At 49.2% G+C, this 19,690-nt stretch overlaps 1 protein-coding gene across 2 annotated transcripts in view; it reads left to right on the top strand.

Moving 5' to 3' along the window:
* The window catches only part of LOC108936775 (rho GTPase-activating protein 26-like), a 53,478-nt gene that overhangs the window by 10,618 nt on the left and 23,170 nt on the right, over positions 1-19,690 (top strand). For both annotated transcript variants that reach the window (XM_029257249.1, XM_029257250.1), the window contains exons 2-10: positions 15,654-15,749; positions 16,051-16,112; positions 16,253-16,324; positions 16,801-16,902; positions 17,081-17,191; positions 17,296-17,400; positions 17,604-17,733; positions 18,256-18,356; positions 18,823-18,917. In XM_029257249.1, coding sequence (XP_029113082.1) covers positions 15,654-15,749; positions 16,051-16,112; positions 16,253-16,324; positions 16,801-16,902; positions 17,081-17,191; positions 17,296-17,400; positions 17,604-17,733; positions 18,256-18,356; positions 18,823-18,917 — 874 coding nt within the window. The remainder of the gene's footprint in view (positions 1-15,653; positions 15,750-16,050; positions 16,113-16,252; positions 16,325-16,800; positions 16,903-17,080; positions 17,192-17,295; positions 17,401-17,603; positions 17,734-18,255; positions 18,357-18,822; positions 18,918-19,690) is intronic.

The following is a 19,690-nucleotide window of genomic DNA, read 5'->3' on the forward strand; positions in this document are numbered from 1 at the left end:
TGTGTTGCCGGGTAGGCTCCGGTTCCCCGTGACCCCGTATGGGACAAGCGGTTCTGAAAATGTGTGTGTGTGTGTGTTTGTGTTTGTGCTTGTAGTCCTATACAGCCTTGCCTTGCAGCTACATAAGAATTCTCACTATTCAAAGATGTTCTGGACCAGAGCATCCTAGCGTGTAGCATGCCATTTGAGCTCTCCTTAATTACAAAAACAATAGGCTCTACTGCAGGTTTGAGCTATCCTCTGTCTCCGTGGAGTTTGCATATTCTCCCTGTTGTTCATGTAAGTTTCCTCCAAGTGCTCTGGTTTCCTCCCATACTCCAAAGACATGTTTCAGGTGCACTGGTGACTTTACATTGCCGTTAGCGTGGGTGAATAAATCTGTGTGCGATTGCCCTGCGAAGGACAGGCATTCCATCCAGGGTGTACCCTCTCTTGTGCACTGTGTCTCCAGGATAGACTCCGGACCACCGCAGCCCTCCACTGGATGGATGATGATGTTGATGTTGTACTTTAATGCAGTTTTTATAGGAGCTGATGTGTTTTAGGTATGTTGTGTAGTTTGGAAAACTGAGTGGTCCACAGATGAACACTTATGGAGGTTTTATTTTTGTTCCCCTCCCATTTTTTTTCTTGTCGAAGCTGTTCAATTCTCTGCCCAGCCCTCCTGGAAACCCTTGTACTCGTACTCCTGCTCACACACGACAGCCTGTCGTACCTGAGGTATGATACATAGAACACTTTACAGAGGTTCTTGGCATCAAAAGCAAGAAGGATTGGGGACTGGGGGAGCAGTCCCCCAGTCTAATGCTCAGTGTACAGACTAAGTGAGGTCAAATCTTCAGCTGCTGGGAAACACTGCTGGAAAAATGAGCTCATTGAGTGTGCCTGCACTGTCTTATTCCAAATGCCTTGTGTGTTGGTAATCCGGTTAGTTCTGTATGCAAATCAAATTTTTTTTTTTTTTTTTTTTTTTTTTTTTTTTTGGTTCAGATTGGCCAAATTCTCGCTTACTTGTTAAATTCTCATTCCTTCAGTGTGGGTGAACATAAACGTGCCTGTTCCTTCGCAGGGATCTTCTGAGGAGCTGGACCAGAAGTAGGGACAAGCTGTGCGCAGAGTAATCTGTACCCATCGACTTCTGGGCAGCATCTGCCAGTCGCGTTTCATATAACACCGCACTTGTTTGTACGATTTGTGTCAAAGCTTGTTACACTGAATTTTCCAGAGGGAGAGGAAAGAAATGGAAAGATACAGTTTTCCAGTGTGGCGAACAGTTAAGCGAAGCACTGAGCACTTTAGGAGCAATAGATGGTGTAAAACCGAAGAAAGAATTGTACAGGACAGTACAAATGGCAGACTTCATCCATGGGCTTCCTTTTGCATTGGTGCTCATCACATGAGATGCACACTGGTGCGCCATTGTGTCTTGTGAAATGACGTTGGGGCTTTCATCCCGCTGCTGCCCTGTGTTAAGGTTGGAGCTAGGGTTAGGGCGGGTGATAGGGTTATGGTCGGAGCTAGGGTTACAGTTGGAGCTTGGGTAAGGGTTAGAGCTATGTTTAGGGCTGGAGCTGGGGTTAGCGCTGAAGCAGTGGTTGGGGTTGGAGCTGGGGTTAGTGTAGCAGCAACGGCTAGGGTTGGAGCTATGTCTAGGTTTAGAGCTGGGGTTGGAGCTGGGGTTAGGGCTGAAGCAATGGTTAGGATTGGAGCTGGGGTTTGGTCTGTAGCTGGGGTTAAGGTTGGAGCTGGGCTTAGGGCTGGAGATAGGGTCGGTGCTGGAGCTTGGGTTAGTGTTGAAGCAATGGTTAGGGTTTGAGCTAGGATTAGAGTTGCAGGTAGGGTTAGGGTTGAAGCTAGGGTTAGGCTTAGAGCTAGGGTTAGGGCTGGAGATACGCTTAGTGTTGAAGCAATGGTTTTGGTTGCAGCTTGGGTTAGGGTTGGAGCTAGGCTTAGTGTAGAAGCAATGGTTAGGGTTGGGGCTAACGTTGGGGTTGGGGCTAGGGTCAGGGCTGGAGATATGGTTCGGGCTGGAGCTAGGTTTCTGGTTAGAGCTATGGTTGGGTTTGGAGTTTGGGTTAGGGTTGGAGCTAGTGTTAGAGTTGCAGCAATGGTTAGGGCTTGAGTTATGTTTAGTATTGCAGCTAGGGTTAGGGGTGGAGGTAGGGTTAGTCCTAGAGCTAGGGTTAGGGGTGAGGCAATGGTTAGGGTTGCGCCTAGGGCTAGTGTTGGAGCTGGGGTAAGTTAGTGCTGAAGCAGTGGTTATGGCTGGAGCTAGGGTTAGGGTTAGGGATGCCTTAACTATGGAGTGAGCCAGTTAAAACAATCTGCAACTTGCTGGCAGGGGAGTTCTGCACCAAGTTCCATTCTGCTTTCACCCCATCCCTCCTCCTTGCATCCCACTCCAAAAATAACTTTGTACTTTTTAGACACTTGTCACCACGTGGCTCGCTGCAGATTTCCTCAAAGCTGCAGTGCAGCACCACCCCCCACCAGCAGACCACCACCAGCAGACTACCATACGTGTAGTTGGATCAGTGGTCTTTGAGTCTCCACCTTCCAAACCACTCATGTCCCAGGTAAAGCACTGTGTCCCTATAGCAGGGGAACTCCTTGTTTGGGGGGCTTTTCCAATCCAAGCGGTTTCCTCTGCATTAAGCCTCTGCCCACTGTAGGCCACCCACCCATGGTTTTACATCCTTGACTTGGGTAGGTCTGTCTGTGTCAGTGACACCAGAGCAAGAAATAGTTCAGCTAAAGCATGTGGTATGTGAGGGCTGGGCTTCTCTAATTTCTGTAGAAATACAACCCCCCCTCCCCCCCTGTTTCTCTCATACCAACTGGATTTGAGTTTTTTTTTTTTTTTTTTTTTTTTTTGCTTTTAAACTTTCTCACACTCGCACTTTAGACGTGTGTCCTTGATGCATTCGTACCGTGCCATGGAAACTCCTACATGAAACCAGTTTTTATTGAACAATGTTGTGTAAGATACACTGAACAATGTTGATGAGCGTTTCGTCACAATGCTTTAGAAAGCAACAGTCCTTTGATTCAATTTCCTTCAATCTGCCCATCAGTACCCCTGGCCAGGGATGAGTTTAATGGTTTGAAAATAATACAGGAAGTTTATTTTTTAAAGTGCTGTGTTTGGCCGGTCCACCCGCTGGAGGCCGTGAGAGTCCTGCGATATTTAAACCCTGTCTTTCTATAGTAATTATCTTTTAATTTGTGTTTCACGTCCACAGTTGCTTTGTCACGGGGGTAGTCGAATCGCTGGAGCCGCTCTCCCTCGGCACAGTCTGGAAACGAAAGTAAACCAAATAAACAAAACAAGTGAATAAATGGCAAACGTATTTTTGTTATCTCCTGACGCAGACATAACAAACTCTTGATATATACTCGTAGAGGTGATCCAATTCTCCAAAAATGTGTTTGGTTTCTCTAGCGGAGGGTCGTCTCCTCCCGGTCGACCCACGTTGTGCAGATGCTCTGGACTCTTGCCGGATGTTCTCTTTAACTGTGTTTTGGAATAGAACCTCTCAGCTGGCTGCTCCTAATCTGATCTGCCAGCACCTGGGGTGACCTCGAGCTCCTCCTGCAGCCTTCTCCGTGGACCTCGCGAGTCTCCTCGGAGGTGGGCCGTCGCTGGGGTCTGGGGTTCACACGTGGCCCTCACGTTCTCTGGATACCAGCTTCTACCGGTTAACCGCTGCGTTCAGTGGCATACGCCTGGTGTCAAGCTCAGGAGGTCTACAGGCTGTTCCTCACACAACAGGACCCCCTGCAGAGATGGACAGAGGGCCACTGGCTGTTCACCTCTGTTCCTTGGGGGCACTGCAGGTGTGCTTGTTTCCACTTAACCTCAGCCCCCGACTGCCTTCAGATATAATGAATGTAATGAGCACTGCAGCTGGTGTGTTTGGTGTTTCTTAATATGTAATCTAAGAAAAATAACATCTGAAACACTGACCTGCACACACACCTCCGTGTACGTGCGGTCGTATATTTCGGCTTTACGTATATTCATTTAGCTGATGCTTTTCTCCAAAGTGACTTAAGGTTAGAATTATTACAAGCTTGCAGTTATTTACCCATTCATACAGCCGGGTAATTTTACTGTAGCAATTTAGGGTAAGTTCCTTTTTTTTAAGGGAACTACAGCCGGAGATTGAATCTGCGACCTTTGGATCCGAAGGCAGTACCTTTAACCACTACGCCACTTACTGACTTCAGATATAAAGACTCAGATTCTCAGCCTTATGCACACAGTGCAGGTGCTTACAATGTCAGACACACCCCTTCATGTGACAGTTGGGAGTCGGCTGTCACCCTTGCTGTAGTAACAGAATTACCCTGTAAACTCGCAAGCTACTGCTCTTTTTCAGGTTGCGGCATTGCCAAGCAATGACGCGTGCAAAACTGGTGGCTTCGGTGAAAAGGAAGCACATCAGTGGAAGAGCATGGATCTTCCCTCCTTCACAGCAGAATGGGTACCGATGATGTGGAGTACAGCGCCACGTTACCAGCTGCTTCTCTATTAAGGATACCCAGTGATCCCGTGTTGAGCACCACTGTGAGACGTAACCAAATTCCTTCCGTAGACCCGTGTCACTGGCTTGGAGGGGCCAGGAGGGTCCCTTCCTGTGCTGTACACTGAACACTGGTGATGGGGAAGGGAGTTGGTCTTCCGATGTGGGGGAGTCTGTTGCCTCCGCAGCACTTTGACACAGTTCTTTCGCGGTCAGCTGGCGTGAGCCTTGGTTAGCATTGAACGCAATCTGCTCTTCGCTTTTCAAACCTTGTTGCTGTTTGTGCACAACTGGCATTGATGTGTCTGTTTAGAACTGAAGATGTTACGAATATACCGTGATGTGTGTTTCGTGGAAACTGATAACAAATAGAGAAGGTGTGTGGGGGATGCAGGCAGGAACAAGAACTGGGAACTTCCTTGGTCTTTACACCTTGCACCACTTTGATTTAACACCTCCGCACACACAGACTGTTCAAGTGCAGTTGGTATGTGCTACGCAGCTGGCTGCTTTTTTCAAGGTCCGGGTCTAAAAACTTTTTGTTCTGAAGTCACATTCCTTTAAGTCTTTATCCCAGCCAAGCTGTTTCATGTATCTTCTCTGCCGCTGTTGAGCCTCTACGTCCGGTTTCTGTGGTACTGATCTCAGAATGAAGGAGCAGGCCGGGGTAGGGGTGCTAGTGATGTAACCAAGCCGTCTGGAAACTTTTCAATGTTTTTGCATCTTCTGAAAGTTGCAGATGTCATTTCCTAGGTGGTCACTCACTGAGAACTTTGACGCTGGTGCTCTTAGGTGTGCCCTCCCATGATCTGTGGTGCAGTGAGAACATCAACATTAGTTTCAGGATGGAAGTAGGTCTGAAAGAGAGATGCTGTGAGACCACTGGTGAATGATGAAGGGATTCAGTACTTCTGAGGGGGAGAGGGAACGTAAGAACTTTGAATCTCTTCTGTGTGGGACCATAAGATGGCCAGAGAGAGCGGAGCACTCTTGTTGGGGTCTAGGGAGCAATCGGGCCTCGGTAACTATGTATAGCTGCATAGGCGGGACGGTGCCGCAGCGAGTAGCGCTGTCTCACAGCGCCTGGGTGGTGCGAGAGGGTGTGGGTTCGATCCTCGCTCAGTATGTGTGGAGTTTGCATGTTCTCCCCCCCCCCCCCCCATGTTTGTGTGGGTTTCCTCCCACAGTCCAAAGACATGCTGTTGAGGTTCCCCCCATAGTGTGTGAGTTACAGAGAGAGTGTGTTCCACTGATGTATGGATGAGTGACCCAGTGTAAGTAGTGTATCTAGCAGTGTAAGTCACCTTAGTGAATAAGGTGTGTGGGCTGATAACACTACATAGAGTTCACTGGAAGTCGCTTTGGAGAAAAGCATCTGCTAAATAAGTAAATGTAACTATCCGGTGCTCATTCTTAATCAGCCTTGTAGGCCTCAAACCATGGTTTTGGTGACCAGGTAGAACCTACAGAGAGTTGAACAGTTATTTTCTGTGTAATGGATATGGTCTCTTCGAAGATTAATTCTATCATATTCTCAGTGCCTCCATCAAGGACAGTTGCGCTGGAATTTAGACATCGCTTTCCAAGAATGTTTTCCTTGAGTTCTTTAGCCTTCCCATGTTTAAGCCTGTCCCACTGATGCGTGTTCGAAGAGACAGCGGATGGAGTTTGTCAAGGAAGTGCATTCCGGGCAGTTAAGCAATCGATTTTAATATGCATTCAGCTCATAAGGAGGTAACACGTAGGGTAAATAATTTAAAAGTACTGCTTATTATTGCTCTGTCGTCACTTTTAAAGGTACGTCTCCGGAGTATTTCCGCTGAGCGTAGCTACTGAAGGGACAAAAAGTTCAGAGGAGTAATTTGAGTTTGTTGTGGAATGCTATGGGTATCATCTGGAAATGAAGAAAATGATTGTTACTTTCTTCAAAGTCTTGTTTACATCAGGGCCTGCAGATACGCATCTTGTGTTCAGGTAGCCAAAAATGCTTTCTAGATCTTTACAATGGCAGTCCAAATATAATGTTTTTTGTGAAACAAACGCAGCTGATCTGTTTATTTTCTTGTTTTGTCTGCAGGAAACTATTTTAGAGAGTTGCCGGGCAGCGTGTTTGGAGCTACGTAAAGCATAGAGAAGCATGACTACCTGTTAAACCACAACAAAGGGTCCAACAGCTGTAGAACATAGGATGCTGCGTTCTTGGGAACATCACCACAGGTTAAACCCCCCCCCCCGAAAGCCTCTATTTTTCTGTTGCTGTGTCAGCAGTAGCGACAACACCAAGAAAAGAATTCCAGCAGCTTTTAAAAAGCCGGCAGCGTGCGATGGCAGCCGCTTTGTGCCGGTTGCTAGGAGACGGGACGGCAATGTAGGGCTGAGCATTGTTTGACAGGGAAGAGTGCGTCGGGGCCCGATGGGAGCGAGGGTGTGTAGAAAAGGCTGGCTCTTGCAATCAGAGTAACGCCACCCCCCCCCCCCGTTCAGAGGTACCGAGCAACCAAAGAGAGCTCTGTAAACTTCCCAGATGGCACTCCTTGAATGCTGCAGCGACGTCGCCCTCCGATCGTCTTGTGCTGTCCTGATTTTTGATGAGGCTTCGCATTTTTGGGAATGACTGCAGCTGCTGGGCACGCTCTGTGAAAGTTGTTCTCGCTTTTGTTTGCTCTTCTAGGTACCGTGCCCCGGGACGTTTTGGAAGGGCTCTGCCGCTAGCGTGCACGCGGAGACTCGGCCCCACGGCGTGGAGGTGCTTCTGCCTCGGATGCAAGGCACTGGCCGCACTGGCGGTTGAGGGGAGGAGAGACCTCGGAATGCCTGTGCCGGGGTGTACCCTCCTGTCCCTTACATTACTACAGTGCATTTCACCACAGAAGTACAGTCTTCGTCCAGTACCCTCACTTTTGCCTGTATGCATTGTATGAATATCTGTGTACAGAATTGATAGGGAACAAGTTTTTCTTTAAATGCCTTACTCTCCTCTTATACTAATAACCTAACCTGCCACTCACAAAAATTGCTTGTGTGTGTTTGTGCTCATGTCCCACGCTGCCTTTCGTGGTAATATGGCCTTGCAGATAGATAAAACACGATGTCCTCAAAAAAAAAAAAAAAAAAAAATCGTGTTTTTACAACCTGCATGTGATGAACTTGTGGGTGCTGCACCCTCTGGGCGAAGGGGGCCGAGCTCCACAGGCCCGAGAGCGCCGCGTGGGGGCTGAACTCCACCAGCAACTGGGGAGGACAGCGCTGTGAACACCGCAAATCCTTTGCTGTGTAGCACAGCTCCCGCATCGCGTAGGCGAGCACCTCGGGAACGTGGTCATAGAGTCTAGTGGGCAACAGCAGCAGCGTGTGCGAATGGCCCCCGGCGGGGTGATGCTGGATCACGACCAGCTGTGTCGCCTGTCTCCTCTGGGCTTTGTTGGTGGCCGGCCCTTTTCCGTCCGCCCGTCTTTCAGGGTGAACCTCACTCAGTTTCGCTGGAGCTCCTCGTGTGCCTCTGCGAGGAGACGGTGCCTTGCTCAATGTGTCGTCTCTCCTCAGACAATTTCGTTGTGATGTTGTCATTTCCAATACCACGTTTTGTTTCCGTGCTTTAAACCAGACGACCTTTCAAATAACCGTTCTTGAGTCCCCCCCCCCCCTCCCTGCCCACCCACATTTAGGCCAGTAATCCTTTAGAATGGGTATTTGTATAATGAAATGATATTTTCCACCATATTCATTTGAACTGTGGGTTTCCAACTCTTGTGGAGGTTAGGGCTGGCAGTGTCCTCGCCATTCTTCGGATGTTTCGAGGTCAAAACAAAACATTTATTTCTCCATCAAAAAGTGTTTCTTCTTCTATCTCAGTCGGTGGGATATCCACAGTGGTCTAAAAGGGGGGCTCCAGGTGCTGTCTGACACTGCTGTGGTTTGAGGGCTTGGGCTCGCTCCTCTGCTGGGCTTCCATGTTGAGAGGTAGGGCCAACGATGAATCACATCTGACCGCTTACCGTTATGCACGCCACGGAGAAAATGCACGTGGGGTTCCAGCCCGTTTGGAGGGTCTCGTTGCATACCTTGGATGCTTTAATGGAAAGTGTGGATGTAGAGGACTACGCCATTGCTGTTTTCAGATCTGTCCTCAGGAAAGCGGACTGAATGCCATTCTTTAAGGCCATGCGCTGCTACGTTTCCCACCTTCAACAGTACACTTCTAAATCGTGTCATTCGACACGCTTTGTAGAGTTAAGTTGGCCAGTGTTCTTTTTTCAGCATGTGTTGGGTAATTATGCTTGGAGAAGTCGTGTTTTTAACGGGTGTTCAGTGCACTTTGGACCTGGAGGCATTTCTCTGCCACCAACTCCTGACGATTTGAGCATCGTACCTGTTGTGGATGAGTTTTGTGTTTTGAGGTTTGCTTTTGCACCCATCCCCCCGTTCACGAACTGCAAGGGGGAGATGAGATTTGAAGAATCGGTTCACTGAAAATTATTCAGTGCAATCTGGCGTGTAGAGCAGTTACAGAAAAGTCTGTCAGAGGCAAGTGTGTGTGTGTGTGTGTGTGTGTGTGTGTGTGTGTGTGTGTGTGTGTGTGTGTGTGTGGAGAACTGTCAATTCCTGTCCAGTGGGAGATGCGACACTGTGTGTAGCATGTCGTCGTCCCGTGATGGACTGACGCTCTCGCAGCCATAAAGGCCTAGCGGTGAAGTGAACCTAACAAACTGCAGCCCGTCCCCTGTTCTGGACCCCTCTCCCACCTCTGGATGGCACGGATGGGGTTTCGTGCCCACCGCGCTCTTGCGGCCCCATTGGCTCCGGCGAACCCGTCCCCAGGCTGCCGTGTAATTTCCTGTTCCTCTGGCAGTTCCACTCGCGAGGAAACTGCGTGGCACCAACTTGTAGGGCGGCCGCTCGTTTTGATTTGCGCGCAGAACGAGCCTTTAATAAAACACACATTGACGGGACCGTGCGCTTTTGGATGAGCCCCTCTTGCGTGCTTTTCATTAAGATTCCACTAGAATAACCTCTACGCGAGGGGGATGGAGGGGGGGATGAGACCAGAAGCCCTTAGAAAGCTGTGACTCCTGCTTGCAGACCATATTTGCACTAATTGCTCGCTCTGGAGTTGGCCCTGGTTGCACGGGGCCGGTTAAAGAGCACTAATTTCGGCTCCTCGCTTAGTTTGAAGTCTTATCTGAGATTAGAGAGAAGAGCCTGTAGTAGCCGAGCGCCACCTGGGACTCTAGCGGCGCTCCGTGTGCTTTATGTTGCATCAGCGTCTCTTATCTCGCCTTGTACCCCCAGCCCTCTGTGCCGCTTTAGCATTCCAAAATATTTGTGTCCCTGTGACCATGGCACAATGCAGTTGAGTAAATATTTTTGTGTAAACAAGCAGTCATAAAATGTATGTTATAAAACTTTGGAACCTGGTGGTTCTCGTGGCGTCACAGTAGCATTGGAACCTGAGTAAATGTCGTTGATATGTCCACAGTCAATCACTGCCTGTCCAGCGCAGGGTCACAGTGGACCGGAGTCTGTCCCTGGAAGCTTATGGTTGGAGGCGTGATGGACATTGGTTGGGATGCCAGTCCATCGCAGGGCAGTCACACTCATTGTCACTCTGCTGGCATTTTACAGTCGCCGGTTGGACCGGAAACATACATCTTTGGACTGTGGGAAGAAACCAGAGCCCCCCCAGAAGAAACCCACGGAAACGTGGGGAGAACATGCGAACTTCACACAGGCTGATCCACACTGAACGTCACGTCTGAACCCAGAGTGCTGTGCCAACAGACCACCCAGCCTTTCAGTGGCGACACACAAACGTTGGCTTCACCTTGTGAAGGGACGCTGTGCTCAGCTGATGTTGGCCGCCTCATTTTTCTGTTCCACTATTTTACCACTAATTTACACCACTTTGATGGAGAGAGACATGAACCAGGGTGAGAATGGAGCCTTTTTTGTTCCATTAGAATTAAATCATTTTGATTTAACATAACTGCGCATTTGGTAGTGGACTAATGGAAGGGGAAGCGTGTAGTTGTAGCATATGGTAAAGACCTGTAGAAGCGTGAACACGTGTCATCTTAGCTGTGTCTGCAGAGTCAGGAGAACAAGGGCAATTTGGGGTTCATGTTTCCCCACTAATTTCCTGCTGTCATTTTTTCCGTTATAGCTGTGCACTTTAGTGTGCTGCCTCTGCTCAATGTTTGCAGCTCCAGGGACATGTTCAGCCTTCAGAGGAGTCCTGCCTTTCAGTAACGGGAGCTCTTCTCACTATGACTTGTAAAAGCTCTCAGTATGTGTACAGGACACCTGATCCGTACGTTCCGAGTCAAAAGCCCGAGGGTTTTCGACTTTGGCTCCAGTGGAGCGCGGTGGCCTCCCTCTCCCCCTCGGAGCTGCTGAATCCCTTTAGAAATTCCCGAATGGTCTCAACGCATCATTCATTCCCATTTCTCTCCTGATCTCCCGTCTGCGGCATAAATTTATATGAGATTATTTGTGTAAAACAAATGGTCCCCGTCAATTCTTTGCAGCTCCTTGTTTAATGTATTTGTGCAAAAGCGGCAGTGTTGGAAACATCAGCTGTTTGAATAAGTGTCTGCATTCTTCTTTGTCTCTTGCCGAAATGCGCTTTTGTTTACTCTGAGTAAAGGTGAGCATATGTATGGAAACGTGCAGCTGACTTGATGCGCAACGCTGTTGCGTTCTGTTGCTGTCTGACATCCTCATCAGTCCCTGTCCAGTGAATGTTCTGTGGTTTCGCGTGTGTGTTCGAGAGGAATCGAAACAGATTGCGCAGAGCAGCCTCACGTGGTTCCGGAATTATGCAGGCAAACTGTTCCTAATGATCCATGCGAGTCCCTGGGTGGGTAAGGTTTTGGATTTGCTTGCTGAGGTTTGGGCCACGGAACATGGCAGGTGTGGGGGATGGCTGGACAAAGCTGGTCCATCTCTCTCTGTCTCTCTCTCTCTCTTTCTCTCTCTTTCACATTGTAGTGTGATCCTCAAACACGTGAGCTCTCAACAGACTGCCGCTGAGACGCATTTCGGCGTTGACGGTTTGCCTGGGGCACGTCAGCAGGCTGCCTGCGCTCTTTTCCGATACCGTTTAAACAGCCTCATGAACAGCACAGAAATAAATGTAAATATGTAACTCTCTTGTTACTCTCAATACGTAACTTGTTTCTAGGCTGGAAAAAAACGCAGCCGTTGAAGTCCAGGGGCAGCAGGGCACGAGGAGCCTGCAGACCCAAGCTCTCACTGTCACCGCTCCCATGTGATCCATGCCTGAAGAAGAGCCTTCATAGCATTCTGGGATAGCTGTCCTAATGTCAACTGGTAGCGTAGTGGTTAGAGCTGCTGCCTTTAGCTCCAAGGATCTCAGGTTTGATCCCCACCTTCAGCTGCAGTACCCTTGAGCGAAGTCCTTACCCTAAATAGCTCCAGTAACATCACCCAGCTGTATAAATGGGTAAATAATTGTAGGCAAACTAACGTCGTAAGTCGCTTTGGAGAAAAGCGTAAGCGGAACGAGTAAATTCTAACGTCATTTCTACCCACACATACCTCCCTCAATGCGCATGACAAGCGCATCAGACTCTGGCCTGTGTCCCGGTGGTCTTGGGGCAGAGGAGGAGGGGTAGCGCCCGAGCAGCAGGAACTGTGCCTGCCGTGCTCAGGAAGCGGCTGACAGCGCGGGGAAGTAATGGCTGCGTGCTGGTGATGTGAGTGTGTATCTGGGGTCACTTATTTTTAGCTGCTGAATATGCTACCCTTCCTTTGGCCTCCGAGGACACATGGAAGGTCAGCGCCGAGATTACAATGCCTGGCGTCAGGGGGCCTTCCATTTAATAACAATGCCTCCCTCCCTTTCTCTCGTGTGTGTGTGTGTGTGTGTGTGTGTGTGTGTGTGTGAGAACCCTGCTGTCTCTATTTCCACACACAAATGTGATTCCCTCAGCAGGTAATGGTTTTATTATGAATAGGTGTTTTAGCACAGTTTGAGACTGAACTCCATCTCTGTTGGGTGATGAGTGACGTGTTTTTGTCCTTCCTCGGTAAAAAGGGAAGTGTATCCACTTTTTTTCAGGATTACAGAGGCAACGTTTATTTCTTTAACGTGAATTTTCCACACGTCTGCGGAGGCGCGTCGGGCGTCTTTGTGTCCATTGAGCTCTGTGGACCCACCACACGTCTCGTGTTCGTTGTGTCACGTCCTCGCTCTCTAGACTCTTTCCTTATGAATATTTTCTTATTCCCAAGTTTCCAGCAGCAGTTCGACGCCCTGCTCCTCGGATCACGAGAGAGGCCGGTGTTTCTGTCCCGCTTCCTGCTCGACCGGGGTTGCGCAAACGGTCACCGCGGGGCTCCTTTCCTGTCCAGCCAGCGATTGTTCCCTCTGGTGGCTGTGGAACATCGCGTCTGAGGTTACCTGTAACGGAGCACCGCGACATGGCCCTGCTCCAGGGACGTCGCCCACAATGCAGTCTTTCTCGCGGGGCGTGCCGATTGGTCGAAGCAGCGACCTTCACAAGGGGTAGAGGGGACCGTTGTGATCGCGCGCCAGGAGGCCGTACGGCAACAGCCCCGAGTTAAAGGGGACCGTCCTCAGGCTCGGTACGTTTCCTTCGGCCGTGGCTTTGAGAGCAAGGACGCCTGCCTGTCCTGTCCTGTCTTGTTTTGTTACCCCACCTTCCAGCTTTGCCTCAGCCTGCATTTGATCTGGTTTCAGTTTCGGTGCCATGGGGCAGCGCGGGGCATGTTGCTGTCGACGTGAATCACCTTCTCCGGGGGGCCTTCAGCTCAGCCACTCTTTCCTTATTGTCGCTTTCAAGTGCAATCAAATTCTGCCTAGATCCAGTAGCATAGCTGAAGGCGCTCTTCGCCAGCCCGGTGCGGAAATGACTTGTACTGCACACGCGCACAGGTTTGCGTTGTTTCGCGGTGTCCCGTGCTGAGCGGTGCACTGCATTACCTGAGAGGCACACCGATTGCTGCCCGTTGTACGAAATGCCGCACTCGAGGGTACGTGAGCAACGTTTCACTCGCGTGCGGACCCCCCGAAATCCGACCCGCACGTCTGCATTCCCATTTCAACGTGCACTTAGCCCTCGCTCTGCGTTTTCCGCAAGTTCTCTCAGGGAACGGCTCAACCAGTCTGTCTCATTTTGGTGAATATTATTGTAATTGAACACTCTTTCGGCATTAAGCGTTTAGTTTGAATATCTTGCTCACGATGTGCGATTTCAGTTAATTTCTTTTAAGTTCCAGCAGGTGGTGTAATGACTAGGCCCATCACCTTACAGTCTGAAGGTTCCATGCTTGAATCTCCACTCTTGCCTCTTGTACCCTTGAGCATGGTACTTACCCTGAACTGCTACAGTAAAAACTTCCCAGCTGTATAAATGGGTAAATAATTGTAAGCATCCAAGTATCTTGGTGTAGAACCCTAATGTCGTCGGTCACTTTGGAGAGAAGTACCAGCTAAGCGGATAAATAAAAAGCAACGTGGGACAAATTTGATTTTTGTCTTGAATGAATGGTGGTATGAATATATATATGGTTGATGGTGCCAAGTGTGGATGTGAGCTCTGTGGTATGTTGGCACTCTGCTGTGTGTTGGGACAGTAAGTAACATAGTATTTAAGAGGTGGGACTTATAACCAGGAGGTTGCTGGTTCAAGACCCATTTCCTGCTGTAGTGCACTTGATCGAGGTGGTTTCTCACTTTAAAGTTGTTAGTTGTGCAGAAAATGGTCCTGGAGGCCACCACAATGTGTGCCAGGGTTCTAATGAGGGATGCAAGTGCATAGGATATAAAGCGCTAATGGTGGACGTATTGACCGTTAGAACCACTTGTGAGGTTTCTGTCATTGTAGAGGTCTAGGGATGCTGCTCGCTACCCTCATTTCCGAGCTGGGGTTATGGGTGTTTAGTTGGAGAACGTGTGATGTGCTCCAGTGCGCTTGTTTTCTCCATCGCAATATGCCTATAATATAATGACAAGAGTGACCATAAAGGTTGTAGGTTCTGTCCAGGAGAACAGCGGGAGTGATGGACCATAATTGCTCTTTTAGGGGCACACTGGGGAAGTTAGCAGCACATTCTCTCTTTGTGCTTCAGGGCAGCAGGCTGTCTTCTGGCTCGGCAGTCATCGCAGTTAATGTTACGGTCTATAAGGAAAGTAACGTTCCGGTCACGCTGTGCCGAGGGGTCAAAGACGAGTCCGTCTCGGATCGCTTTTCCACTCGTTCCCTTCGGTGGCTCCACGGTGGCCTTGACCTTGTTTTTCATCAGTTCTCTTTTTTCATCAGACTGGCAGTTTGGTTTTGGTCCGTGCCGCCGGGGACCCTGGATCTGAGCAAAATGCTGACATGCTTGTTGAAGTAATACCGTAGGGGGACCTGTCGGTTCGGTAGAGAACCCCGTGCAATTGTTACCAACAACATGGTGTTCGCATTTAACTGCTTTTCGAATGATGTCCTTAAAGAACCAAACATGCTTCTGAGCCTTCTGCAGTATTTTAGGGTACTGTACATTCGCCCGTCTGTATCAGAACCACCCCAGGGTTATAGCCTGCAGTGAGTGCTGTGCATCGGCTCTTATTTAAAAATAAAAAATAAAATAAATAATAATAACACAACCTATTGCTTTTAAGTTCACTGCTTCCTTTCTGGCCAGTTTCTTTCTCCATGTTATCAATATACAGATAAGATTATTAATATTTGACGTTTACATTTTTTTTAAATATTACACTTGGGTCTTTCCTTATGGAAAAGGGCTACACTTGCATGCAAACTGCATAAAACCGAGGAGCACTTACTAGTTAACGCTGCACTTATGTCACAGTAACCATTCTGGTTTGATCGGAGCACATCTGCTAAATATGTGACTATATTACAGTCATATGTTGACTTGTACATCAGGATCTTATGGCATTCAGTGGTATTTCTCGCTATAAATGTAGTAATTGTGTGATATGATAAACGAGCGAGAGATGTCAAGATGTGAACGTCGCGTAGTACTACAGGCTGTGATCTTTTGTACGTTTGCCCAAGGTGAGACCTGGAAGGTGTGTCTTTTGCACACAGGGCTACTGGTACCGATTACGACCCCTTATGCTCCTGTTCCCTGCAGGTCTGTCTTCAGCCAAGCGCAAGTTCGCCGAGTCCCTCAACGAGTTTAAGTTCCAGTGCATCGGTGACGCCGAGACGGACGACGAGATCTGCATCGGTGAGCTGACTGATCCGAGCCTCGGGCCGCACCGACGTCTGTGGATTCCTGCGCAGGATGGCCCGAGTTTATTTTTTCTGTGCATGTCTAATCTCTGTATTATTTCCTTAATTTGCGCTTTCGAATTGGCCAACGGAAAGAGTGAATCAAGTCTCTTTGCTGTACAGCAGAATCAGATCTGAGACCTTTTCGCTGGGACTCGAGTCAAAGGCTTTTAAAAGTCTTCGCAAATTTGCACCTCTGAGCTTTCTGTACGCCACAGCCCTGCAGTGAGCGGCCGTTGTGTGTTTCTGTCCGGCAGCAAAGTCACTGCAGGAATTCGCAAGTGTCCTGAAGAACCTGGAGGATGAGCGGGCAAGGATGGTGAGTTTCAGCACCATCCAAACCTTATGGCTTTGGGATTTAATCCTGCTTCAAAACTGAGCAGCTGGTCTTGCCCCGAACCTATATGTGATGTCATTTCTTGTTCTTCTGTGTCCACCTTTGCTCTTCTCGCTCCTCAGATCGAAAATGCCAGCGACGTCCTGATCACACCACTGGAGCGATTCAGGAAAGAGCAAATCGGTGCAGCCAAGGTAACTTCCTGCTGGACCAGCATTTGGAGACGGTGTTGAGGTGACACTTGGGTGCCTGTCGTCAGGCGGTAAAACAACACTGCCACCTAATGGCAGACACGGTAAACCTGTGAATCTGAGATAAGCTCATTCTTCGGCGGTATAAGCACATTGTCGCACACGTCTGTAATGCTTTCCAAAGAAAGCCAGCAGTTTCCTATAGTTTTGGCTCTGTAATGCAGAGCAGGTGACATCAGGGAGAAGTGTTTTCACTACGCTACTTATAAAGGATTTGGCCGAGGGTATGGTGTGTCGTGCCTGGGAAACACCCATCAGGCCTCTCTGCTGGTGCACAGGAAGGATACCCAGGAGGAAGCCAGTGTGTTCAGTCCCACACCTCAGAGCTGCTGTTCGTCAGACACTCCTGGTTTTACTGCGAGTGTAAATTCAGATCCTCCCCAGTTTGTTTCTCTGACCGCTCGTCTGCACTGTCACAGGAAGCCAGAAAGAAGTACGACAAAGAGACTGAGAAGTACTGCGGCGTTCTGGAGAAACACTTGAGCCTGTCTGCCAAGAAGAAGGAGTCCCAGCTCCATGAGGTCAGCATACTGGTACCTCTCTCTGCTCTTCTTCCCCTCTGTGTTCTTATTCTTCCTGTATGCAACTCAAATGTGTCCCAGCGCTCAACACCTATGTACAGGTTCTTGGAGCATAAAATATTTGAACCCATTGGGTTCTTTCCGTTGGCCACGTTGTTCGCTGTGCCTTCCTTCGCAGGCCGACAGCCAGGTGGACCAGGTGCGGCAGCACTTCTACGAGGTCTCTTTGGAGTACGTCTTCAAGGTGCAGGAGGTGCAGGAGCGCAAGATGTTTGAGTTTGTGGAGCCGGTAGGGCTGTCGCTCCTCCCGTATCAGCACGCACTTCATCATGGCTCCCGCGTGTCCGTGGCTGACTGGTTCCTCTATTCCGCTCCGTCCACCTCTCACTGCAGCTGTTGGCTTTCCTGCAAGGCCTCTTCACCTACTACCACCACGGGTACGAACTAGCGAAGGACTTCAATGACTTCAAGACAGAACTCACCATCAGTATCCAGAATGTGAGTTCAAGAGAGGGGCCACTGTATGGCCTTCCAGCCTCTGGCGTATTGCAGTGTTCAGATATGGAGCGTACAAGTGTTTTTTTACTGGTAATACCCAGTGTGATTCTCCCTCTAGCTCTGTGATGACCCTCTTTAAAATAAACCCTTACAGGAAGTTGTAAATTTCACTAATCCTGGTCTCCTGTCACCCGATCATTCAGACGAGGAACCGGTTCGAGAGCACGCGGTCCGAGGTTGAGTGTCTGATGAAGAAGATGAAGGAAAGCCCCCATGAGCATAAGAACGTCTCTCCCCACACCATGCAGGGCTACCTATTTGTTCTGGAGAAGCGTAAGTAACAGTCAAAGTTCTTCAAGGAAAGCATCTGTGCTCGGTGCTAAACTTTCGTGTGTGGGGAGAGAAATGTGAGCTCGCTGTGCTATGAAGAACTGTCACTTTGATGGCCTCTGAGCTTTAAGGAGCACAAGCCAGGGCAGAGATGTTATGGTGACCCTCGGTGGCGTAAATATTGTCCTCCACGTAATATGACAGAGCACATGTGTCTGACTGCACTCTGAGTGCCAAAAAACACAGTGTTCTGCTCCTTTGAATCCCCAAACCAGCGCTCTCGGTGGGTTTCTTGAAGAACCCTGATGGCACTTTGGGGTTAGGCAGTTGGATTGCTGTTCTTGTCAACCCTGTTGGAGAGTGTAGACTTCTTTTTACCGTGTTTATGTTAAGGGTGCTGTTTGTGGGGTGTGAGAAGGGTGAAGCGTGTTGCTTAAAATGGTCTTATTAGCCGAAAGCTTAATGATGTAGCCCCGTCTACTGTCCGCCCACACCATGTCAGTGTGCTCACTATCTGCCCCTTAGGGTCCTTTGTGTCCTCCTGGGCCAAGTACTACTGCAGCTATGACCGTGAGCCCAAGCGCTTCACCATGGTGCTGTTTGACCAGAAGTCTGGTGGGAAAGTGGTGAGTGGCACACCCTCAGAGCTACACACTTGATCGTTCCCTCTGTGTCCCATCTGAAATATGTTCTAGACTCCTAGAGGTCTAGGGTACATGTTGGATGGCATACCAGTCAACTGCGGTGCAATCTCTTACTTCTTCTCTCCGTCACGAACGAACAAATGAACGAAGTACATGCACGGGGGCAATTCAGAGTCGGCAATTTGCATGTCATTGGACTCTGGGAGGAACCAAGAGCACCCAGAAGAACCCCATGCAAACATAGGGAGAACACTGAAACTCCACACAGACTCGGCTGCATTCGAACCCATGACTGAACCCAGCTTTGCATGCTGTACTACTGTGCCATGCCACCCCTTATATTCATGTGCCGCTGTTATAAAGGAATTTAATTTAATCTCCTGGGCCAAAGAGTACCTTTCGGGTTAAAAAAAAAAAAAAAACTGTATGGTGGTCTGTTCATGTTCAGGGGGAAGAGGAGTCCTTCACACTGAAGTCTTGCACCCGGAGAAAGACGGAGTCCATCGAGAAGAGGTTCTGTTTCGATGTGGAAGCCGTGGACCGGTGAGCTAGCACGATAACTGAAAGGCCACAGGGTGGTGCTCTCGTGACGGTTTCAGACTGGCAGCCGGTAGGAAGTTGGGTCACAGCGGACACTCAAGCCTCGTCTCCCATAAGATTTGCTTTTCTCTGCAACATTATCCTAATGACAGGTGGACAATATGTAATTTTGATGTTGCGACTCCCTTTCTGTTTCACCTGACGTTCTCTGCGGAACGAAAACATTGTCACCGAGGTGGAGTCAGTGTGTCACGCTGGTCTGACTGAGTGTACACACTCCTGCCACCAGAGGACCCTAAGTGCCCCTAGCACCTTTTTGGCAGCTCATAGCATCCGCTCCTCTTTTTTTATATTACTTGCATTGTTCAGTTATTTTTCCTGTTTGCGTTCACCTCCTGCCAGACCCAGGATTGCAGGTGGAGCAGGTGTGTGTGTGTGCGTGAGTGCTTGAGCTTCTGCTTGACATCCTGTTTCCATGGAGATTTACTATTCCCCCCCCACCTCAGTGAGAAAGGAGGGCTATGAGCCCTCTGCGGTACTCTGCAGAAGTAAATGTAAGGGACTGCTGTTTGTCGGCGGCACCCAATACCGTGTCTCGCGCGGCACTTGCACGGGCCACGTGTCTGGTATAGGTAAGGAACACACTCAATCACAGTGAGGCGGCAGCCTGGCTGCACGTTGGAAACGGGAGCATTGTGGAGGGTGTTGACAGGGTAATGGAATGTGGAGAGAGGGGCAGGGTAAATGATGGTGACAGCAGATGGCTTCCTCTACAT

The sequence above is a fragment of the Scleropages formosus genome, chromosome 13 (genome assembly GCF_900964775.1).
Source record: "Scleropages formosus chromosome 13, fSclFor1.1, whole genome shotgun sequence".
NCBI lineage: Eukaryota > Metazoa > Chordata > Actinopteri > Osteoglossiformes > Osteoglossidae > Scleropages > Scleropages formosus.